General features: G+C 28.8%; 2 protein-coding genes and 1 pseudogene across 6 annotated transcripts; all 3 read right to left on the reverse strand.

Moving 5' to 3' along the window:
- Window positions 1-885: 885 nt before the first annotated feature.
- Window positions 886-10,867, reverse strand: LOC111294714 (disease resistance protein RPV1-like). 3 transcript variants are annotated; one of them, XM_089743264.1, is made up of 8 exons: window positions 10,249-10,812; window positions 4,527-5,670; window positions 4,070-4,420; window positions 3,086-3,967; window positions 2,530-2,977; window positions 1,942-2,072; window positions 1,620-1,833; window positions 1,371-1,534 (listed from the first exon to the last, which is right to left on the reverse strand). In XM_089743264.1, exons 1-8 carry the CDS (start codon window positions 10,743-10,745, stop codon window positions 1,521-1,523), a joined length of 3,681 nt encoding a protein of 1,226 aa, XP_089599390.1. In that variant the 5' UTR covers window positions 10,746-10,812; the 3' UTR covers window positions 1,371-1,520. The 3 variants fall into 3 exon arrangements, 2 of the variants coding, with proteins under 2 accessions (XP_089599389.1, XP_089599390.1); XM_089743263.1 differs by having other exon boundaries at window positions 886-1,833; window positions 10,249-10,867; XR_016327421.1 differs by lacking the exon at window positions 1,371-1,534 and having other exon boundaries at window positions 1,697-1,833; window positions 2,516-2,977.
- A 2,646-nt stretch (window positions 10,868-13,513) lies between these two features.
- LOC149514974 (uncharacterized) lies at window positions 13,514-18,824 on the reverse strand (annotated as a pseudogene).
- On the reverse strand, window positions 18,480-24,643 carry LOC149514975 (disease resistance protein RPS6-like). Of its 3 annotated transcripts, XM_089743268.1 has the most exons (8): window positions 24,312-24,643; window positions 22,945-23,332; window positions 22,189-22,850; window positions 21,731-22,081; window positions 20,754-21,635; window positions 20,200-20,647; window positions 19,604-19,734; window positions 18,480-19,497 (listed from the first exon to the last, which is right to left on the reverse strand). In XM_089743268.1, the coding sequence occupies exons 3-8, from the start codon at window positions 22,786-22,788 to the stop codon at window positions 18,928-18,930; spliced, it is 2,982 nt and encodes a 993-aa protein (XP_089599394.1). In that variant the 5' UTR covers window positions 22,789-22,850; window positions 22,945-23,332; window positions 24,312-24,643; the 3' UTR covers window positions 18,480-18,927. The 3 variants fall into 3 exon arrangements, with proteins under 3 accessions (XP_089599394.1, XP_089599393.1, XP_089599392.1); XM_089743267.1 differs by having other exon boundaries at window positions 22,189-23,237; XM_089743266.1 differs by having other exon boundaries at window positions 22,189-23,332.
- Window positions 24,644-25,310: the final 667 nt, after the last annotated feature.

Below are 25,310 nucleotides of genomic sequence, written 5' to 3' on the forward strand. Positions count from 1 at the left end.
TCATATTTTAAATAAAGATTACATTTTTAGTATTAAAATGTCATTTTTGTAGAATTTTAAAAAGTAAAATTTTTTCGTTTTTTAAAGAAAAATTATGTTTTTTTTTAATAAAAATACCGTTTTTATTTAATTTTATAAAATGATTTTTTATATTTTTAAGAATAATTGCGTTTTATCTTAAAAAATTGTTTTTATTGAATTATGAAGATTAAATAAAAAACAACATATAAAATTACTATGTTTTTAAGACAAATAATGTTGTTTTAGTAGTATAAAAATGTAATTAAGTGAAGGTAAATGAGATAAAATTTTTATTTTCTCTTTGAAATTTGAAAAACTTCAAAGAAATGAAAGTTTTTGACTTTTTTAACAATTAAGACATCTTTGGATATTATTTATTTATTAATATTAAATGTATTTTATATTATATATTTATAATATATAATTTTTGAGTTGAATCAATCGAGTTGAATATTATTTATTTATTAATATTAAATGTATTTTATATTTATAAATATATAATTATCGAGTTAAATTGATTGGGTTGGACTTAAGCCTTGAACATTAAAACCAAGATTTGACTTGAATTTTAAATAGGTATTATATTTTTTTCACTCAATGAATTTAATAATTTTTGTTCAAATCCTTAAAAAAATTCAGTATCTTCGAGTTTAAGCAAATGCTTAAATCATTGGATAGATTTAATGTAAAATAACTTGAGCATATAATAAGTATGGTTTTGTTTTTAACTCTTTAATTAATTTGTTTTCAAGGAAACAAAACTCGAAGGGAAAAAAAAACGAAATAAGAAAAATTTTAATCTCAAACCTAGACTTTTGCCAATTTGCTGTTGACGAAGGGAAGAATATGAATTGTGGAGTTGGAAGGTCGAAAACTGAAATACCACTTGGGACATGTCAGCCAATCATGAAGCTGATGGCCGCAATCATTTTCACGAGAGAATCAGTTTCGATTATTAGAAACAGAAATATTGAGAATCCCAAAAACATTGTTACAACAGCCTCCAAATTTGCAATAAACTAATGCATTTGGTTGAACTCATCAAGAACTCCATCAACAATTCAGCACCTTACCCCACTTACAGAACTATCAACGTTCAACTTTATTACACCAGGAGGGGACTCATTGCAAGAGAAAATATCATTATCATTATCAGTATCATACACGAAAAACTCAGACGAAAATAAGACAGAAGGCCATTCTCCTTTACGCTAACCAAGCCAAGCGAGTCTCGATTGTACCAAAAATTGGATTTGCTCTAATTAAATAATATATTAATCACCATTTGAGTAAAGTCTGCATCCTATACAAGTTTCTTTGGGATTTGAAGAAATTATAAACAAAAGCCGAAGAAAATAAACCGGAACATTTACCCATCCATTGCAAGCGATCAAGAGAATTGCACTTGTCATCTGGCTTATAATCATATACGAGGTCAATACCAGATTCTAGTACACGTAAATCCGAATGCACCGTAAGGCTAATATGATCTCCAGCTTCTAGTTCATCGCCCCTAAATTTCCAACTAGTTAACCAATTTATGCGGTTCTTGGTTTCAGGAATTCCAATAAAATGTTTAGAATAGGTCCACTTTGTACCTTTGGTCTCGTTCACGAATTCAATTCGTGGTAAAAATTCAAATGTTTCATCAGTGTTGGCAGCAAGAATGAAAATCGATTTGACCCAGCTAATTTTTTGATTAGAGTTTGGGGGCACTGTAATTGAAACCTTAGACGGCCTGCCAGCCCTAAAACATGGAAGATCACTAATTGCAGGAACAGAAGCTGTAATTATGCCACAATCGTGTAATACCTGTAGCATTGAATTGTAGAATAAGTTATAAAAAAAAAAAAAGGAAAACAAAAACAAAGAAAAAGCGGTAATATAAAAAGTGAAAAACTTGGAAAATGAAAGGGGAACCTGTGGGGAAGCAACCATTTCTGATTCATCTGAATAATTGCAAATTTGCACTTTAACATTTTCATAGGAATCCAAACTTAGCAAGTCTTCAGTAAGTTCGAACTGGATATTCCTTGTTACAAGTTCATTGCCTGAAAAATGTGATAAATAATGTGTTGTTTATATATCAACGTTAATGATAATCAAGTATCATGTATATCCAACTATTAATTCTAAAACTTAGATATCCCCAATTTATTATCACTAAAGTAAGTTGTATGAACCACTCACATTGTTGTATAATCCATTATCCTTCATCTTTATATACTGTGAATTTTAAAAATATTAAAAAGTAGTTTGTATAGATATACCGTTAAAAATTCAACCTGAAGTTATATAAACTTATTTTTGATTATATTGTTCAAACACAGTACTTCTCATATACCTTCTATTTAGGACGTTTTTCCTTTTTTTTTTTTGTAAAAAAAAAAATTACTAGTAGTTAATAGATATTAAAAGCTAAAATTAAAATTATAATGTTAAATACTCTCACTTTGGACAAAAAATTAAAAACAGATTAATTACTATTCCTTACCGTCATATTCATACCTGGAATATAGTGAGGAAAGTCATATTCATATCTGATGCCGTTTTCTGATTCATATCTAACACCAAATTCTCTAACATTGAAATGAAAATTTGATACCGTGCAGCTCACAAAGTCGCCACCTTCCAACTGGAAGCCCATTGTTGGCCAATGGACTAACCATAACATTGTGTTATTGTTGGTTTCAGGAATTCCAATGAAATTAGACAAATAACCCCACATGATATCCTTGGTCTCATTACAAATAAAAAGACTTGGTGGAAAATCGAAAATTTGACCACTAACAAGGGAAAAAACGATGCATAAGTTGAAACAACTTATCTTTTCACCAGAATGAGATGGTGCTGGCAAAGAGAAAGCGATCCGAGACCCTTTAGCACGATGTTCAAACCGAATTGGAACCTCACTTCCAGAAATAAATGTGCTAGTTACACCGCATTCATTTACTACCTGATCCGTCAAAATCGTTAGTTAATTAAGAATATATTGATCAAGAAATATAACCAAACAAAAGATGAAAAAGGATATAAAAACTTAAAAGAGGGATGGGGAAAAGACCTGTGGGGTAGTAACTATTTTTGTGTCCGTTAGGTAGTTAAAAAGTTGCACTTTATTGCTCTCAATAAAATCAATGTTGAATATGTTTTTAATCTGTTCCACTTCAAAGTTTTCAATTGGTTCTAACTTGAACACACCTTCAACCTCAGCTAGCTTTTCACATCCCAAAATCATGCATCTTTTCCAAGACATTAGACATTGTAGACTTGAAAGAATGTGCGTTAATGGAGACGATGACATGTAAATCCCAATGAGTGGACAGAATATTGGAAGCTTTGGAATCAGTTGGAGCTCTGAGCAAGAAGTCAGTAGAAGTTCATTAAGCTTTGCAAGGCTACTAATGCTCTTAGGCAGGCTATGGATTGGATTTTTACTTAAATTTAAAAACTTCAAGGAAGGTAAGCTGCTAAAATCATTGGGCATGACATCAGTAGAAAGTCTGCAACTTTCAAGACTCAACTTTACCAAAGAGCATGGTAAATATGCCCAAAAGAAACCCAACTCCTTGCTTCTTTTCAGGGATAGCCAAGACATCCACGATTTTGATTGATATATGGCAGTTCCATTTAAATTAAGCACCCTTAATGATTTCATATTTTGCAACTCTCTAGGAATATTATCAAGTCTTGAGCAACCACATAAAATAAGCACTTCAAGAGACAATAGCAAACCAATTGTTCTTGGAAGTTTCATAAGGTTTTTGCAACCTTTAAGGCTTAAAAAAGTAAGTGCCTTTAGCTCACCAATGGATTCATCAACCTCAGTCAACTTTATGCAATCTTTGAGCATCAACTTCTCAAGACTTGGAAGTCCTAAAAAGTTTGGGGTTTTGAGAAGGCCATGTGAATGATTTAGATTAAGGATCTTCAGATTTGGAAGACACTGTAAAAAAGAAAAAAAAAAAAAACTCTTTTTAGAAATGTGTTATTGTTTCAAAAAAAAAAAAAAAAGGAAAGAGAAATTAGCGGTTATCACTTATCATACCTCAGTATCCTTCCAAAAGTGTTTTACGTTACTGTTGCGCATGTCAAGAACAACTAGCCTCTTAATATCAAAATCTGTTGGAAGAGATTGTAGAGGAAATCCATGCCAGCGCAACCATATTAAACCTTTGGGGAAGTCTTTGAAGTCTCCTTTAAGTTTTACATAATCTAACTGAAGTAGTTTAAGTCTCTGCATCTTTGCAAATGCTTCAGTTTCTATATTAACCTCATTTGACATGACAAATCGATTTTTTGAATGCTTTGCAAAATGTAGACCTGGAGTTGTCCGTTTAGACTTGTTTTCTAGCAATCCTTGTAAGTCAACAGTGAGAGACTTAATTGTTTTTGAACCCTGGATCAGAAAGTGTATCTTAAAAAAAATTGAAAAAAAACAGTTGTATGATAAAAGTTAAAAAGATACATATAAGAAACAAGTAGATTAAAATAAAGTCTCTTACAATTTTTTCTCTTATTACATCGAATGCGTCCTTGCCCCACAACCTACTGCGTTTTCCAGGATCAAGAGATTCTTGGCGAATAATTTCCTTTCCCATATCTCTAACCATTTGATGCATCATTAGCTTGTTTTTTTCATTAATAATTAGGAGAGACCTGCCTATGAGATTTTCAATTCCAACTGTTGTATAGAAACCACAACCATCCAAAATTGTAGCTGTATAATCTCTATCCTTCCCAATGAATAAGCAAGCTATGTCAAGGAATAAATTTTTATCATGATCATCTTGAAGGGAATCATAGCTTACTCGTAGAATCTTTTGAATTTTGCTATCAGGGATTGCTTCCAATTTCTCCAATGCACTTTTCCATACACTCATACTTTTGCTAGAGAGAGAAGAACCCAAAACTTGAAGAGCTAATGGAAGCCCACCACAGTAGTTGACTATATTGCTTGCATACTCCATAAAACTCTCAGTTATAGAGTTGTGGCCGAAGGCATACCAGTTAAAAAGTTGAAGTGATTCGTTGAAAGCTAATTCTTTTACTTCAAACACTTTGCATAAGTCTCCATAACTGGACGATTCTTTCAAATCAAACATCTGGGTAATAAAAGGACCACTTAGTAGATGTCGACGCCTACTAGTTAGGATGATTTTACTTCCGGGAAAAAAGGGTATTCGCATTCCAATTATTTTAGTTATGTTTTCCAAATCATCAACATCATCAAGAACAATAAGAACTCTTCTACAACATACAGCTTCGTTGATCTTAAGAATTCCATCATCTGCACTGTAGATTTTGTTTGCTTTTCCCTTTAGGATATCTGAAATAAGTTGTCTTTGCAAACGAACCAAGCCATTGCGCTCTTGAGTCGTTTCTCTAACATCTGAAAGGAAACTATAACCTTCAAATCTTTGGATGTTTTGATTGAAAATAACTTTGGCAATGGTTGTCTTCCCAATCCCTCCAATTCCACAAATTGTTGCAATGCCAGTGTTATTTGATCCATCTTCTTCTATCCACCGATTAATGCGTGTCACAAGAGAATCTATTCCAACCAAATAAGAAGGGACGTATAAAACGGTGTGATAGAGCTTGTTTTGAATTTGCTTAACAATATCTTGAATGAATTGCGACTCATGCCTACAAATTTTAAGAGATAAGTGTTAAATTATTCAACATATATGATCAGGCTATTACATTTAAAAAATTAAGAAACAAACAACGTAAATTAATAAACCAATGCAAATTTTAATGAAACTTACATGCGATGAAACATGAACTTAAAATTTAAAAGTATTAAAACCTTCTCCTCTTGAAGGTCTAAGAAAAGTTTGTTGGTTTCAATAAAATTACATCTTTATCCTTAGTCATTATAACTTATTTCTTCTTGTGAAATTTAATGTGGAATAATATAGGATATACTAATAGGAATGTGAATAAAAAGTTTCTAAAGGCCATAATAAATATGTTATTAATGCAATTAAAGGCAAGTTCTACCAAGTGGGAAGTCTTAATACAAACCTAAGATGCTAATAACTTACTAAGTATAGAGCCAAGAAACCAACCCAAAAGATAATGCAATGTCCCAACAAAATCAAGACAATAAAAGAGCTGAGAACATAAAAAAAGCATAGTAGGAAAACCCAAGTGAGAACCCCCTATAAAAGAAACCGCAACATTGTGCTAGAATAAAATACAAAAAAAAATAAAAAATATATATATATTTCATTCGACTTCCAACGTTTATTGATCAATAGCATCAGAAACACAACTAGCTACTGTCATAATCTACCGTTCCTCCTATTCCTGTTCTATAAGTTTATTGATAATTACTCATTTTCATCTGCAATGTAGGCTATTTACATTTTTTTCGTAGACTTGATGAGAAGAAAAAACTTTTTTTCATCCATAAACATTTAAATTTCAATAAAAATTAACAAAATAAGGCCCCCAAAAAACAGAAAACAAAGCATAGATTTACAGCAATTCAGTAAAAAATCAACCTCAATCAAAGATCAAGAAGAAATTATTGAAAGCAGGTAATAACAAAAAAACTTAAAATTTCCTTTTTCTTTGTTTAAGTTTCTGCAAATTTGTGTTGTATAGGACTTAAGAAGAACTGAAGCCTTGAGAGATTTTGCTTCAACCTCTAAAATTTCAAAAAAACGCATCCATGAGCACTCCATGGGCGTGGATTTGGGGCTGTGGTGGTTGGATTAGACAAGAAATCAAACGAGCCATGACTGGTTTGAGTCGAGACAGAGTCAGTTTTTGAAGGGTGCAGAGGGGGGTGGTTCATTCGCACTTCTAATTGCAAGAAATATTTGGATGTAGTGAGGAGTTTGGTGGGGGTTAGGCTCAGTCATTGCTTAACCAATAAAAAATTAGAGGGAGAAATAATGGGTTAAAATTGAGAAGTTTTGACAATTTATTTTCATTTAGATTAAGAAATTTAAGGTTAAAAGTTTTAATGAAAATTTAGAAAGAATATTATATTTTATAATTTAGATGAAAAAATATTAAATGATTAATATATTAATTTCATTAGTTATTAGCTTTGATTTTTATTAGGATTTTATTACTCATTTTATTTTTTTGATATTTGTAACTTGTTAAATTTCTAAATGTCAATATTTTACTATAATATGTCAAAAAATTGTAATTAATTTTTTTATATAAATAAAAAAATTAGATTTTCATTAACTACTTTAAAAGTTATATACAAAATTTTTTATGATTACAATTATAATTATTATATTTTATAATAAATTATGTAAATTTGAAAAAAATCGATGATTGTGATGATATCTATTATGTTTACAACCATGATAAATGCAATGTAAAAAAAATATATGCATGATCATAATTTAAATCCATAGTTTAATTATTGATAGCTTCAACTTCGTGAAAAAAAAAAAAAAAAAAAAAACTCATTTGTGTACCATTATAAAAAATGTAGATATTATTTGAAGTGATTACAAGAGGACAAGGAGCACAAATATTAACCTTAGTATGGATCTACTTTCTACTCCAGCTAAAGGTTTTATGTTTCTTCTTTTGTTTAAGATTTTTCAATTTATTCTTAACGATAGATTATAGGCACTCATTATCAGGCTTGTTATTAACATCATAGTCATCATCTTTACATCAACAACATCATTATTACCATAAAATTCAATAATAAATTCAAAGAATTGGTGTGATTACAATTAGAATCGATAATTCAGACATGATACATTGATACCACATGAAAACAATACGAAAAAAATCATATTTGTTTTTTAAAAAAATGTATTTTGTGTTTATATATGTGGACAAGAATTTCGATACGATATAATTTGTATTTTATATGTGTTGACACATTTAAACATATGACACAATACGAATAACATATTTAATTTAATTTTGTTATACAAGTACATTTTTAGCATATTTCATATGTTTAATTAACAAATTTAACACATTTTTTATATTTATTTTAATTTAATATAAACATAAAAAGATTATTTATATTTTTAATTTTTAATTATTATACTTATTAGCCATTTAATATTATATAAAAATTATTTTAAACATTTAATTATGATACTCATTTAATAATTATTATAAAATTATTTTTATATTAATAATATAAATACATTATAAATATTAATATTAGTCTTATACATTATTGTTTTATTTTTTAATCTTTAATAGTTTATCATTTTGAAATTGATTCTAAAAATTAATATAGTTATGTAAAATATATTAAAATTTAAATATATAAATATTAAATACATATTAAATGGGTATTAAACTTTTTTTAATATGTAAATATTTTTTATATTACTAATATACTAAGTTTATTAAGTTGTAAATAATGAATAGTGTATAGTTATTCATTATTTTAATCGTATTTTTGTATATATTCATGTTAATCGTATTTTTTCGTGTGTATTTGTGTTTATTCATGTATACTCTTATTATTTGTGTTTATTTGTGTTGTGTTTAAATAGATTTATTGTACACATGTTAATCGTATCTATTACATACAATACGTATAATAAATGTTTCATGTTTATGTTTAAAATTTGAATACGTTTTATAATTCGTGTCATATTTATATTTTAATAATTCATGTCATTACACATATTAAATACAACATGAGATATAATATGAAACACAAATTGCCAAATCTAATCACAATTGTCCATCCATAGAAACCATCTCAACACATCTATTGTTATCCAGTTGAAGCATACCATTATCGTTGCAAAGCTTGCCAAACGTTTCTTTTATCAAGGGCTTAACATTGCACGCATACAGATTAACCAATAAATATTACTTTGATATAGGATTACATTAGTATCCTCTGAAGATTAATCAATATTTAAAGATTTTTTACAGTCTTTAAGAAGAAGAGGACTAATCTACATGTTTTGCGAATTCTTCGATCAATAATTAAAATTGGAGAAATAAAGATAAATACGAATCCAAGTGAATTTCGAAAACAACCTAAAAGAACGATTGGACTAATCAACTATAGGCAGCTCAATTTGAGGACTCTCATCGAACCTTATCATTATCATGCAAAGTGTTCTTATGAATAGGAATGTTGGAAATTTTTTATCTAAAAGTTAATAAATGAATGTAAAAATCTTGAAAATTTGAAAAAAAAATCTCAATAAATAGTTATTTCATTAGAAAATAATATATAACAAGTTTAGATTTTGTTAAAATTTTATTGGTCAATGAATTATTTGAAAATTAAGTTTATTTAATTGAACCACTTTAAATATTACATTTTGTGTATAATTTATTTTATATTGATTTCGTAGTAGAATACATTTATATTTGAAAATTGCAACAATATATTTATTTAATTTTAATTATAAATATTTAAAATATTGATATAAAATCACAATTAAATTGAAAGAGATTAGTTTTAACTTTTAACAAGAAAGGCTTGGTAGGCCCGTCTTAGGAGCAAAACACCTTTGCAAATAAATAGAAAGAGAAGATATAAGAAAGACAAACATATTCTAACAAGAAAAAATAAAATTAAAAGAAAGACAAACATATAGGGACACATACACACACATGAATCTTATACTACCCGCAGAATTTTTTTTTTTTTTGAAATACTACCCACTTAGAATATTAAGCATAAAGAATTTTAAAATGTGAGGTAAAAATGATTAACTACAATAAACAATCTAAACTTATAAAATGTAAATAGTTGAATTAGTATTAAAGATTGGTAAAGTTATGAAAATTTTAAATAAAATAATAAAATTACGACATATTAAAAAGGATATATTAATAATATTAATTTTACTTTTCCAAAAAAATTACGATTTGAGTTCTACATTTTAAAATTTGTGGTTATCACTAAAATTTCAATTCAACTTAAAAATCTTTTATATCTATTTTATTCTCTCCTAAATAATTATACCTCTAGTATACCTAATTTTTAATGTATTCAAGTAATATACAACAATTAAATTTGCAGCTTTTTTTATTTGTTCTTTTTCTGATTTATTTAAGTAGTTAATAAATTTGTTTCTGACTTTTCATTATGGATTTCTAATAATAGACAACAGAATTAATGTCATGAAATAATGGACAATTGGGCATGTAAATTAAATTTGCAATTTTTAAGAAGGGAGTATGCAATATAATATGGAACTTGATTAGTTATATATACATGCATAAAAATATAAATATATATATATGTACCTATCTTGTAGAACCATGCCTGCGAAATTCGCAACTTCTTTTAAAGCAACCCTCCATCTTTGTACCTTGTCCATTTCGGATTTGAAACACTCTTCATGTTTGGCAAACGCTTCTGCATAACTCCCTGTCTGCTTTTTGACTTGAGTTGGATCGACATCGTAGAAAACAGGTAAAACAATGTGTTGAGAGGATTTCTTACGTTCTAGTATCTTCACAAGTTCGTTAAGACACCGTGTTGATGCAGCATAATTCTTTGAAAATACAATGATAGAAATTTTTGATTCGTGTAGAATCGTCTTTTCAATTTCATCATTTATATTTTTCCCTCTCTCGATCTCTTCATCATCTCTAAATGTGTGAATTCCTGCTTGTACCAATGCTGTGTAAAGATGATCTGTAAAGTTTTTACGTGTATCTGTACCTTTAAAACTCAGGAATACATGATAAGTATATCGAGAAATTGAGGTGGAGGCTTCATGAATCATCGAAACAGCCATGAAAAAAATCCTGCAAGAGAATCAAGATTAATTGGTACTTGAAATAAAAGTAGAACAACTTAACTATATGTTATCAAAGAGAAGAATGTAATAAGAAAAATGAAGTCCTACTATATTTATATAGAAGAAAGTCTTTGCATATATATATATATATATATTGAACTCTTTATTAATATTTGAAGGAAACAAAACTATAATTGAAATAAAAATTTTTCGATCTCATACGTTTGACATCGACTTTTGCCTTTTTTTTCAATATGCCATTAATCTCGGACAATGACTTTGCTTTACTTTTTCTTGAGATGGACATGACTTAATAATTTTCAAATGACTGGGATCCAAATACTTTTGCCGTTCTCTTATTCCACACCAATTTACACGAAAAGAAAATCAAGCAAAGTGGGTCAATCCCTCCACCAATCCGCAATTCACAACTGGGAGAACAAAATTGAAATAAATTTATTTTCTTGACGTCCACCTAAATTGAAAGCAAATTTATTTCCAAATAAATTTGTTTAAATTTTCTTCTCCCAGTTGTATGATCGATTGGTTTGGAAGTGGAGGGATTGACCCGCCATAGATTGGAAATGTATTTGCTTGATTTTCTTTTTGGTATAAATTGGTGTGGAGTAAGAGACGGGCAAAAGTATTTAATTAATTTGGATCCACTCATTTGCAAAAGATAAGTGATGTTCAGGTCAAGAAAAACAAAAGCAAAGTCATGGTCTGATATTGGAATTTTTTTTTATTTCAAAAGAAATGAAATTAAAAAAAAAATTCCAATTTCCAATTTCAGACCTAAACTTGAGCATATTTCAATGTTCCAATATGATCCAATTACTCTTGCTTTGAGGCGTAAGGGGATTTTAAAAGGGTTTTGCATATCCAATGGATGGATTTTTAGGATGTTTTAATCATGGATGCTCTACCACACCTTTTAACAATTTCAAAATTTATTCTTTAAAAGTTTTCTTTCATTAATTAAACTCAATACTTTTATCCCTACACATTATTTATGATATTATCATTTACCTTTTTTTGGCTTTTTAAGTTTTCAGTAAATCATGTGAAAAGGTTTGTAACTTTGACCAAATATTTACTTAAAATAGGTCACTTCTTATAACTTCTTCATGAGTGCAGTAAATTGACCTAATGTGTCTCAGATAGCCCAATCTTGTAAACTTTTATTTTCTTTAATTTATTTTTGTACTTTCAATTTTCATTTCATTTTCATTCATCCATTGCTTCTCTTCTTAATGTCCTCTTTTTTATGGTTGTGATTTAGGTTGAAAAGGAAACTATGTTAAGGATATAAGTGATGAGGTAAAAACATCTTTTCTTTTTTTCAATGAAAGCTTCTACATAAACATGTTACAATAGGGAAAGAGGTAAACTTTGTTATTCTTCTATGTTGAAATTCTTGACTAAGAGAATGATACAATTGCTATATATATATATATATTAATGTCAAATTTATGATTTTTTAAGTTAAAAGAAAACATTAGCTATATATATATGATATGTTTTTTTTTTAAATGAACAATAAACTACTTTAATTTGCATTTTTTTCACTAGATAGTTATAATATCATTTAAATATTTTCATTTGATTATTCAATTTTTAAATGCTTTTAATATTTAAAAATATATTTATCCATTTCTTTCAATTTATATAATAGTTTTATATTAATTTAAATAATATATAAGACATCTCTTAAATCACTATTTCTTACGCAGTTGTAAAATTCATTAGGAATATTAGTAATTATTTTGTTTTTTAATTTAAAATAAAAGATACTCTTTTTCAATTTAAAATCACATAAATCTATTAATTTATTTTTTTTTATTTTATCACTTATGATTTATTAATAATCCCTCATTTTTAATGAAAATCGTAGGTAACTATAATTTTCTCATTAAATTAAGGTTCCGATACACTTTCTAAGATGTTTTGTATTTACCTTTGCATCAAATTAATCTTTTAAAGATAAATATTTTAATCTACAATTATCAAATCTCTTCTTTGTTACAGCTTTTAGTTAAGTTGTAACGTCTTTCTATTGTTTCCTTTAACAATATTAAATTCATATCTATCTATTTTTTGCTCTATGTTGATTTTGAACTTGTGGATATTTTTGCTCAAGTGTTACACAATTGATAAATAATGAATCATAATATTTTATATTCTTTTGGGAAAATGAAATTTTTTGAAATTTTTATTTAACATGTTTGTATTATTTCTATTTTAAATGAAAATTGGATTATGCAAATGAAAAAAAGTATATAGTTATTACTATTACTACTACTATATTTTGAATTATAATAAACATTTACACATTTTCATAACTATCTCACTTTTAACAAATTAACCCAAAACTATTATATGTACTTTATATATACATTATACATGTAAATTAAATACTATTTATTTATGTGTCTATACATATATTTAAATAAATAAAAGTAATCTGTGTATTGCACATGTCACAAATTAATTTGCAATAAACTATGCTTTTGGTTGAACTCATCGAAAACTCCATCAGATCCCTACCCCACTTACAGAACCATCAACTTTGAACTTTAATACACCAAAAGGAGGATACTCATTGCAGGGTTGTCTTTATCGATGAAGAGAAAATATCAATACCATTAGCATAAATGAAAAAAAACATATCAGAGATGAAGATAAGACAGAAGGCCATTCCTTTATGCCACCAAAGCCAAGCAAGTCTCGATTGAACCAGAAATTTGATTAATCCTATACATTAATTACTCTTTGACTAAACTCTGCATCCTATACAAGTTTCTTCGGGTTTTGAAGAAAGTATAAATAAAAGCCAAAGCAAATAAACTAGAACATTTACTCATCCATAGCAACTGATCAAGAGAGTTACACTTGTCATCTGGCTCATAATCATATACGAGGTCAATACCAGATTGTAGTTCACGTAAATCCGAAAGCAGCGTAAGGCTGGCTAATATGATCACCAGCTTGTAGTTCATCACCCCTAAATTTGCAACTAGTTAAGCAATATAAGGTGTTGTTTGTTTCCGGAATTCCAATAAAATGTTTAGAATAAGTCCACTTTGTACCTTTGGTCTCGTTCACGATTTCAATTCGTAGTAAGAATTCAAATGTTTCATCATTGTTGGCAACAAGAAAGATAATTGATTTTGCCCAGCTAATCTTTTGAATAGAGTTTGGGGGCACTGTAATTGAAACCTTAGGAGGCCTGCCAGCCCCATAATATGGAATGTCATTAATTTCAGGAACAGAAGCAGTAATTATGCCACAATCGTGTAATACCTGTAGCATTGAATTGTAGAATAAGTTATAAAAAAAAAAAAAAACAAAAACAAAACAAAAGTGGTAATATAAAAAGTGAAAAACTTGGAAAATGAAAAGGGAATCTCTGGGGAAGCAACCATTTCTGATTCATCTGAAAAATTGCAAATTTACACTTTAACATTTTCATAGGAGCCCAAATTTAGTAAGTCTTCAGTTAGTTCCAACTCATATTTCGTGTTACAAGTTTATTGCCTGAGAGATGTGAATGTGTTGTTTATATATCAACGTTAATGACAATCAAGTATCATGCAGAAAAAATGAAGTGCTATTATATTTATATATAACAAAGTCAGTATGATTTTTTTGAACTCTTTATTAATATAAGTCAAAATTTATTGGATGCAAATTATTTTATCACTTCTATCTCAATTGATTTTTTTATTATTATAGAACTTATGGAATATAAGTAAAAAGAAAAAAGAAATCCAAAAAAAAGAAAAAATTTTAAAAAACAAAACAAAAGAGGGAGGTATCATGGGAACACCTAAAACAAAATAGAACACCTTAAATCTATCTTCAACTCAATCTCATTTTCAAAAAAAAAAAAAAAAATCATCAATCCAATCTCAATTTTTTTTAAAAAAATGCACTTATATTAGATTGGTGCGAATTAAAACTAGTTGAATATGAATTATTTTATCATATATACTTTCATTCACTCTTTTTTATAAAATTTATCTCATAAAAAATTAAATTAAAAAAATTTTAAAATAAAAGAAATGATAAATAGATTTAATAAAAATAAAATTAAAAAAAAAAAAAAGATAGAGAAAGAATAAGATGCCACGTGAACACCATCTCTTTCTTTCATTCTCTACAAAATTAATATATTAGATTTTGAGAATACAAAACTTGAAAGCAATAAATGAAAGAAAAAATTTCCGATCTCAGAGATCAGACCTAGACTTCTGCTCTTTTTTTTTTTTTTTTTTCAATATTCCATTAATCTCAGACCATGACTTTGTTTTTCTTTTTCTTGACATGAACATGACTTATCATTTTCAAATGAGTGATATCCAAATACTTTTTCCAGTCTCTTACTCCACACCATTTTATACGAAAAAGAAAATCAAGCAAAGCGGGTCAATCCCTCCACCAGACCACAACTCACAACTGGGAGAAGAAAATTGAAACAAATTTATTTCCAGACGTCCACCAAATTTGTTGGAAAAGATATAACTAGAGTGGACATTTAATTCCTCCTTTTCTCAGTTTGTCCAACTTCCAATTATACTTTTCTATTATATAATTCATTAATAGTTGATATTCTTTTGTCCATTAGATTTTTTTTTTTTTGCCAAAGATTATTTTGAATCATTAATAGTCGGAAAAGATCTCTTGGCTTCCGTACTTGATCTTTTTCATTTTTTTTTCTCTGCATACAGGCAGTCCCTACATCAGATGGGTGTTTCTTAATGCAACACAAACACAATCAACATCTTGTGGTTGGCAAAAAGAAAATCTTATCGACAAAAGATTTTTTTTCAATTTTCTTATGGTTGGAAAATAAATTTGTTTCAATTTTCTTCTCCCAGTTGTACGATCAATTGGTTTGGACTAGTGGAGGGATTGACCCGCAATACATTGGAAATGTATTTGCTTGATTTTCTTTTTCGTATAAATTGGTGTGGAGTAAGAGACGGGCAAAAAGTATATAATTAATTTGGATCCACTCATTTGCAAAAGATAAGTGATGTTCAGGTCAAGAAAAACAAAAGCAAAGTCATGGTCTGATATTGGAATACTGAAAGAAAAAAGGGAAAATATCTAGGTCAAAATATTTTGTTGTTTAGCACTTCATTTGAGTGAAAAGCAGCTTTTGAAAGTAAAAATTATTTTCAATAGAAATGCTAAAGGAGGTCTTAGTTTAGCATTTCTATTGTGCTTAAAAACTTTTAAGAATTTTAAATATTTGGTATTGTTGTGAAAAATGATGCGGTGAATTAAAATGTTCAAAAAGATATGTGTAAAATAATAAAAATTTAGAAAAATTAAAGTTTAATTCAGTCAGATCATACAATTTCCGTTAAGAGATAACATTTCTATATTCCAATATGAGTATAAGTACTTAAAGTCCTATCTCTTATTTTCATCCATCTGTTAGGAGTTTTTTTATTTGTATTTACAAATTAAACCTTTGCTCAAAAAAGTCAATTTTTTTGTTCTTTGACAATGAGATTTAGTCGACAGCAAATTTTTAACGCAAAAGTCACTTTCAAGCTTAATGCTGAGCTGAACTAAATATTATATTGAAAAAAAAAATAAAATACAGAGTTAGAGAAAAAGCTAGCCTTAATTATGGCCCTCAGCTTCATGATTAACGGACACATCCCAAGTAGTATTTTAGTTTTTGGCCCTCAGCACTACAATTCTTCATTTATTTAACCTGTTATAATTTATACAAGAGAGGTAGAAATGACGAAGATGAATCTGTTTGAATTTTCTTCTTCCTGTAGTAGGAATTGGGTGGAGTGATTGAAAATATGTATTTGCTTGATTTTCTTTTCCGTATAAACTGTTATGCAGTAATAAATGGCCAAAAATATAATTGGATCCTACTTATCTGAGCAAAGCTGTTGACTTGTGTGAATTCTGATTTAGTATGTATTAGATATACCATTTGATTAGATTTATGGTCTTAATTTCATTTCCTTGTTTAATCTTTGGAATCTTTTTCTCTTTTTGCAAAATTTCCTCTTGGCATATATCATTGATTAGTTTTGTGATCTTATTTCCATTTCTTTGTATAATATATGGGATCCATCTCTCTTTTTTTGACATTTCCTTTTGGCGCTAAATTAGATGTGATGAACTTTGCAGTTGAGATGGATAGCAAATGCTGTTTGTTCTTTTCATAGATTTTGCAAAGGGGCAATATGTTTTTAAAGAAAAAAAAAACATGACATTGATTTTCACTTGGTAAAGTTGTGTGACATTTACTTACAAGGAATGAAGTTTATTGAGCATGAATTTTACATTCCAACCAGTTGAACCAAATGCCGGTATCTTACATTATCGAAACTATTTTATGTAATCATATTTTCTTCTGACCAAATATACTTATTCATTAGGCTATAGTTTATTTACTCTACTTTTTAGTGCCATTTATTTCCTGAATTATTAGATTTTGGGAGAAAGTAATTCCGAAAAAAATATATTGAAAGAAAATGTGTGATTTTTGAATTTTGTTGATCTTAAAAAATTTAAGATTTCTATGTTTGTTTAGAAGAATATAAGATTACCTAATAAAATATTTTATTATATTATTTTTGATGAGAAATGAATAACACATAATATTCACAATAGTTATGCGAGTAACATGTGAATAAATAAATTATTTAAAATTTTATTTATTTAACATGTAAATTGTTTATTTAATAATTTTATTAAATTATTTAAGTAAAAGTATTTTAGGTTTCATTGTACATATTTTCAATAAAAATCACTTTTTTATTTTAAAAACGTTATTTTTGTTAAATTTTGAAAATTTTTTCATATTTTAAATAAAGATTGCATTTTTAATATTAAAATATCATTTTTGTTAAATTTTAAAAAATAAAATTTTTCATATTTTAAACAAAAATTTTTGTTTTTTTTTTTATAAAAATGTCATTTTTATTTAATTTTATAAAATAATTTTTTATATTTTTAAGAATAATTACGTTTTATCTTAAAAAATTGTTTTTATTGAATTATAAAGATTGAATAGAAAAACAACATATAAAATTACTATATTTTTAAGACAAATAATGTTGTCTATGTAGTTTAAAAATGTAATTAAGTAAAGGTAAATAAGGTAAAATAAAATTTTTATTTTCTCTTTGAAATCTGAAAAACTTCAAAGAAATGAGAGTTTTTTTATTTTATTAACAATGAGGACATTCTTGGATATTATTTATTTATTAATATTAAATGTATTTTATATTACGTATTTATAATATATAATTATCGAGTTGAATCATCGAGTTAAATATTATTTATTTATTAATATTAAGTATATTTTATATTATATATTTATAATATATAATTATCGAGTTAAATCGATTGAGTTGAATTAAGGCCTTAAATATTAAAACCAAGGTTTGACTTGAATTTTAAATAGGTATTATATTTTTATCACTCATAAATTTAATATTTTTGTTCAAATCTTTTAAAGAATCAAGTGTCTTTGAGTTTAGACAAATACTCCAATCATTGGATAGATTTAATGTAAAATAACTTGAGTATATAATAAGTATGATTTTGTTTTTAACTCTTTGATTAATTTGTTTTTAAGGAAACAAAACTCGAAAGCAAAAAAAAAAATGAAATAAGAAAAATTTCAATCCCAAACCTAGACTTTTGCCGATTTGCTGTTGACGAAGGGAAGAATTGTGGAGCTGAAGGTCAAAAACTGAAATACCACTTGGGACGTGTCCGCTAATCATGAAGCTGAGCGCAATAATAATTTTCCCAAGAAAATCAGTTTCGATTATTAAGGCATAGGAACAGAAATATTGAGAATCCCAAAAACATTGTTACAACAGCCTCCAAATTTGCAATAAACTATGCATTTGGTTGAACTCATCAAGAACTCCATCAGCACCTTACCCCATTTACAGAACTATCAACGTTCAACTTTAATACGCCAAGAGGGGACTCATTGCCAGGTTTCTTTATCAATGAAGAGAAAATATCAATATCAGTATCATACACGAAATAATAACAGATGAAAATACGACAGAAGGCCATTCTCCTTTACGCTAGCCAAGCTAAGCGAGCCCCGATTAAGCCAAAAATTTGATTTGCTCCAACGGAATCCTACATTAATCAGCATTTGACTAAACTCTGCATCCTATACAAGTTTCTTTGGGATTTGAAGAAAAAATAAAAAAAAAACTCTAGAAAAGAAACTAGAACATTTACTCTGTTTCCTATACAAGTTTCTTTGGGATTTGAAGAAAAAATAAAAAAAAACTCGAGAAAAGAAACTAGAACATTTACACATCAATTGCTTGCACTTGTCATCTGGCTCGTATTCATATACGTGGTCAATACAAGAGTGTAGTACACGTGAATCTGAAAGCACCGTAAGGCTAATATGATCACCAGCTTCTAGTTCATCGCCCCTAAATCTCCAACTAGTTAACCAATATAAATCGTTGCTGGTTTCCGGAATTCCAATAAAATGTTTAGAATAGGTCCACTTTGTACCTTTCGTCTCGTTCACGATTTCAATTCGTGGCAAAAATTCAAATGTCTCATCATTGTTGGCAGCAAGAATGATAATCGATTTTAGCCAGCTGATCTTTTGACTAGAGTTTGGGGGCACTGTAACTGAAATCTTAGGCCTGCCATCTTGATAATTTAGAATATCATTAGCTCCATGATTAGAAGCTGTAATTATGCCACAATCGTGTAATACCTGTAGCATTGAATTATAGAATAAGTTCTAAAAGAGAGTAAGAGAAAAAAAAAAAAAGATAAAGGCAATATATAAAGTGAAAAACTTGGAAAAGTGAAAAGGGAACCTGCGGGGAAGCAACCATTTCTGATTCATCTGAATAATTGCAAATTTGCACTTTAACATTTTCATAGGAGTTCAAACTGAGTAAGTGATCAGTTAGTTCCAACTCGATCTCTCTTATTACAAGTTCATTGCCTGAAAGATGTGAATGTGCTGTTTATATATCAACTTTAATGATAATCAAGTATCATGCATATCCAAATATTAATTCTAAAACTTAGATATCCCTAGTTTAGTATCACTAAAGTAAATTGTATTAACCACTCTTATTAATGTATAATCCATTATCCTTAATCTTTATATGCTGTGAATTTCAAAAATATTAAAAGGTAGTTTGTATAGATATACCGTTGAAAATTCAACCTGAAATTATATAAACTTATTTTTGATTATATTGTTCACACCCAGTACTCCTCATATATCTTATATTTAGGACATTTTCCCTTTTATTTTTTATTTTTGTAAAAGGGAAAAAATTAATAGTTCGTTGTAGTTAATAGATATTAAAAGCTAAAATTAAAATTAAAATGTCAAATACTCTCACTTTGGACAAAAAATTAGAAACAAATTAATTACTATTCCTTGCTATCATACCCATACCTGGAATATAGTGTGGAAAGTCATGTTCATATCTGATGTTGTTTTCTGATTCACATGTAACACCAAATTCTCTAACATTGAAATTAAAATTTGATACTGTGCAGCTCACAAAATCGCCACCTTCCAAATGTAAGCCCATTGTTGGCCAATGGATTAACCATGACATTGTGTTATTCTTGGTTTCAGGAATTCCAATGAAATTAGAGAAATAACGCTGCTTGATCTCCTTGGTCTCATTAAAAATAGAAAGACTTGGTTGAAATTCGAAAATTTGATCACTATCGAGGGAAAAAACGATGCATAACTTGAAGCAACTCATCTTTTCACCAGGATGAGATGGTGTGGGCAAAGAAAAAGCAATCCGAGGCCCTTTAGTGCGATGCTCAAACCAGATTGGAACCTCACTTCCTAAAATAAAAGTGCTAGTTATACCGCATTCATGTACTACCTGATCCATCAAAATTATTAGTTAATTAGGAATATATTGACCAAGTAATATGAGCAAACAAAAGATGAAAAAGGATATAAAAACGTAAGAGAGATGGGGAAAAGACCTGTGGGGTCGTAACTACTTTTATGTCTGTTAGGTAGTTAAAAAGTTGCACTTTATTGCTGTCGATAGAAACAATGTTGAATAAGTTTTTAATCTGTTCCACTTCAAAGTTTTCAATTGGTTCTAACTTGAACACACCTTCAACCTCAGCTAGCTTTTCACATCCGAAAATATAACACCTTTTCCAAGACATTAGACATTGCCAACTTGAAAGCACGTCCGTTAATGGAGACGATGACACGTAAACCCCCGTGAATGGATTGAATATTTGAATCTTTGGAATCAGTTGGAGCTCTGAGCAAGAAGTCAGTCGAAGTTCATTAAGCTTTGTAAGGCTACTAATGCTCTTCGGCAGGCTATGGATTGGATTTTTACTTAAATTTAAAAACTTCAAGGAAGGTAAGCTGCTAAAATCATTGGGCATGACATCAGAAGATAGTTTGCAACTTTCAAGACTCAACTTTGCCAGAGAGCATGGTAAAGATGCCCAAAAGAAACCCAATTCTTTGCTTCTTTTCAGTGATAGCCAAGATATCCACGATTTCGATTGACATATGGCAGTTTCATTTAAATTAAGCACCCTTAATGATTTCATATTTTGCAACTCTCTAGGAATATCATCAAGTCTTGAGCAACCAGATAAACTAAGCACTTCAAGAGACAATAGCAAACCAATTGTTCTTGGAAGTTTCATAAGGTTTTTGCAACCTTTAAGGCTAAAAAAAGTAAGTACCTTTAGCTCACCAATGGATTCATCAACCTCAGTCAACTTTATGCAATCTTTGAGCATCAACTTCTCAAGACTTGGAAGTCCTAAAAAGTTTGGGGTTTTGAGAAGGCCATGTGAATGATTTAGATTAAGGATCTTTAGATTTGGAAGACACTGTAAAAAAGAAAAAAAAAAACTCTTTTTAGAAATGTGTTATTGCTTCAAAAATAAAAAAGGAAAGAGAAATTAGTGGTTATCACTTATCATACCTCGGTATCCTTCCAAAAATGTTTAAGGTTACTGTTGCGCATGTCAAGAACAACTAGCCTCTTAATATCAAAATCTGTTGGAAGAGATTGTAGAGGAAATCCATGCCAGCGCAACCATATTAAACCTTTGGGGAAGTCTTTGAAGTCTCCTTTAAGTTTTACATAATCCAACTGAAGTAGTTTAAGTCTCTGCATCTTTGCAAATGCTTCAGTTTCTATATCAACCTCATTTGACATAACAAATTGATTTTTTGAATGCTTTGCAAAATGTAGACCTGGAGTTGTCCGTTTAGACTTGTTTTCTAGCAATCCTTGTAAGTCGACAGTGAGAGACTTAATTGTTTTTGAACCCTGGATCAGAAAGTGTATCTTAAAAAAAATTGAAAAAAAAACAGTTGTATGATAAAAGTTAAAAAGATACATACAAGAAACAAGTAGATTAAAATAAAGTCTCTTACAATTTTTTCTCTTATTACATCGAACGCGTCCTTATCCCACAACCTACTGCGTTTTCCAGGATCAAGAGATTCTTGGCGAATAATTTCCTTTCCCATATCTCTAACCATTTGATGCATCATTAGCTTGTTTTTTTCATTAATAATTACGAAAGACCTGCCTATGAGATTTTCAATTCCAACTGTTGTATAGAAACCACAACCATCCAAAATTGTAGCTGTATAATCTCTATCCTTCCCAATGAATAAGCAAGCTATGTCAAGGAATAAATTTTTATCATGATCATCTTGAAGGGAATCATAGCTTACTCGTAGAATCTTTTGAATTTTGCTATCAGGGATTGCTTCCAATTTCCCCAATGCACTTTTCCATACACTCATACTTTTGCTAGAGAGAGAAGAACCCAAAACTTGAAGAGCTAATGGAAGCCCAGCACAATAGTTGACTATATTGCTTGCATACTCCATAAAACTCTCAGTTATAGAATTGTGGCCGAAGGCATACCAGTTAAAAAGTTGAAGTGATTCATTGAAAGCTAATTCTTTTACTTCAAACACTGTGCATAAATCTCCATAACTAGACGATCCTTTCAAATCAAACATCTGGGTAATAAAAGGACCGCTTAGCAGATGTCGACGCCTACTGGTTAGGATGATTTTACTTCCTGGAAAAAAGGGTATTCGCATTCCAATTATTTTAGTTATGTTTTCCAAATCATCAACATCATCAAGAACAATAAGAGCTCTTCTACAACATACAGCTTCGTTGATCTTAAGAATTCCATCCTCTGCACTGTAGATTTTGTTTGCTTTTCCCTTTAGGATATCTGAAATAAGTTGTCTTTGCAAACGAACCAAGCCATTGCGCTCTTGTGTCGTTTCTCTAACATCTGAAAGGAAACTATAACCTTCAAATCTTTGGATGTTTTGATTGAAAACAACTTTGGCAATGGTTGTCTTCCCAATCCCTCCAATTCCACAAATTGTTGCAATGCCAGTGTTATTTGATCCATCTTCTTCTATCCACCGATTAATGCGTGTCACAAGAGAATCTATTCCAACCAAATAAGGAGGGACGTATAAAGCAGTGTGATAGAGCTTATTTTGAATCTGCTTAACAATATCTTGAATAAATTGTGACTCATGCCTACAAATTTTAAAAGATAAGTGTTAAATTATTAAAAATATATGATCAACCTAATACATTTTAAAAATTAAGAAACACACAACATAAATTAATAAACCAATGCAAATTTTAATGAAACTCACATACGATGAGACATGAACTTAAGATTTAAAAGTCTTAAAACCTTTTCCTCTTGAAGGTCTAAGAAAAGTTTGTTGGTTTCAATAAAATTACATCTTTATCCTTAGTCATTATAACTTTTCCTTCTTGTGAAATTTAATGTGGAATAACATAGGATATACTAAAAGGAATTTGACTCAAAAGTTTCTAAAGGCAATAATAAATATGTTATTAATACAATTAAGGCAAGTTCTACCAAGTGGGAAGTCTTAATACAAACCTAAGATGCTAATAACTTACTAAGTATAGAGCCAAGAAACCAATCCAAAAGATATGCAATGTCCCAACAAAATACTAGACAATCAAAGAGCTGAGTGTCACGGGCTCTGGACTCGCGCCTGGTGCGCCCGCCCAGGGCGTGACTTGAGAACATAAAAAAAGCATAGCAGCAAAGCCCTAGTGAGAACCCCCTATAAAAGAAACCGCAACATTGTGCTAGAGTAAAATACAAAAAAAAAAAGAAAAAGAATTGAATAATATTTTCATTCGACTTCCAACGTTTATTGATCAATAGCATCAGAAACACAACTAGCTACTGTCATGATCTACCGTTCCTCCTATTCCTGTTCTATAAGTTTATTTATAATTACTCATTTTCATCTGCAATTGGGGCTATTTACATTTTTTTTCATAGACTTGATGAGAAGAAATTTGTTTTTTTCATCCACAAACATTTAAATTTCAATAAAAATGAACAAAATAAAGCCCAAAAAACAGAAAACAAATCATAGATTTACAGGAATTCACTAAAAAATCAACCTCAATCAAAGATCAAGAAGAAATTATTGAAAGCAAGAAATAACAAAAAACTTAAAAGTACCTTTTTATTTGTTTAAGTTTCTGCAAATTTGTGTTGTATAGGACTTAAAAAGAACTAAGACCTTGAGAGATTTTGCTTCAAACTCTAAAATTTCGAAAACCCATCCATGAGCACTCCATGGGCGTGGGTTTAGGTCTGTGGTGGTTAGATTAGACAAGAAATAAAACGAGCCATGGCTGGTTGGGTGCCATGGCTGGTTTGAGTCGAGAAAGAGTGGGACTTTGAAGGGTGCAGAGGAGGGTGGTTCATTTGCACTTTTAATTGCAAGAAAAAATTGGTTGCAGCGAGAAGTTTGGTGGGGGTTAGGATTAGGGCTCATTTATAAAGAAGTGGAGAGATCGATTTAAGAAAGATTAAAAATAGTAGTGAAAAAGAGATTAATTATTATAATAATAAAATTAAATATTATAATGATAATATTAAAATTAATGATAAAATATATATTTGGATGTAAAAATAATTATGACAATGAAATGAATTATAGTAAAAAAATAAAAGTGATAATTAAAAATATTAAATTAAAATTTGTATATAATAAATTTATAATATATATTTGATATTTTTTATATTAATAAATTATTAAAAATATAAAAATATTTTTATATTAAACAATAATTTTATTCATAAAAAATGAAAAGTAATTAAAATTAATACTATAAAAATTTATTTAATTATTAATTAGTTTATTATATAATTATAAAATTTTATTTATTTATATTAAACTAATAAAATTTTTTAAATGAAAAAAAACGAAATGAAAAAAGAATTTAAGTGATAGGGATGTTTTTGATGTACATTATAATTTCGAAGTTAAAAAAGAAAAAAAGATGAAAGAGTATGGTTGTTTCTGGAAAGAACCATTGCAGTGGGATCAAAATTTTCTCACTGGACCCTTTCAGGTCCATTCTAGCTTTTATTTCCGGTGCGTTGAAAGCCCCTCAACTGCACTAAAGTTTTGTCATCCAAATGACAAATCCCAGCACGTTTGAGCATTAAAAC

Source organism: Durio zibethinus, chromosome 14 (genome assembly GCF_047325235.1).
Source record: "Durio zibethinus cultivar Kanyao isolate XHJ-2024 chromosome 14, ASM4732523v1, whole genome shotgun sequence".
In the NCBI taxonomy this organism is placed as follows: Eukaryota; Viridiplantae; Streptophyta; class Magnoliopsida; order Malvales; family Malvaceae; genus Durio; species Durio zibethinus.

Bases quoted from the DNA above. Each gene is read 5' to 3' on its own strand.
- LOC111294714 (XM_089743263.1), bottom strand. From the start codon at position 10,745: ATGGCTGTTTCGATGATTCATGAAGCCTCCACCTCAATTTCTCGATAT. The intron at 5,671-10,248 runs GTACATATATAT...TAAAATTTGTAG, and splicing joins GGCATGGTTCTACAAGATAG to GCATGAGTCGCAATTCATTC. The intron at 1,834-1,941 runs GTTCCCCTTTCA...TCAATGCTACAG, and splicing joins AAATGGTTGCTTCCCCACAG to GTATTACACGATTGTGGCAT.
- LOC149514975 (XM_089743267.1), bottom strand. From the start codon at position 22,872: ATGCGAATACCCTTTTTTCCAGGAAGTAAAATCATCCTAACCAGTAGG. The intron at 21,636-21,730 runs GTATGATAAGTG...TCTTTTTTACAG, and splicing joins ATTTTTGGAAGGATACCGAG to TGTCTTCCAAATCTAAAGAT. The intron at 19,498-19,603 runs GTTCCCTTTTCA...TCAATGCTACAG, and splicing joins AAATGGTTGCTTCCCCGCAG to GTATTACACGATTGTGGCAT.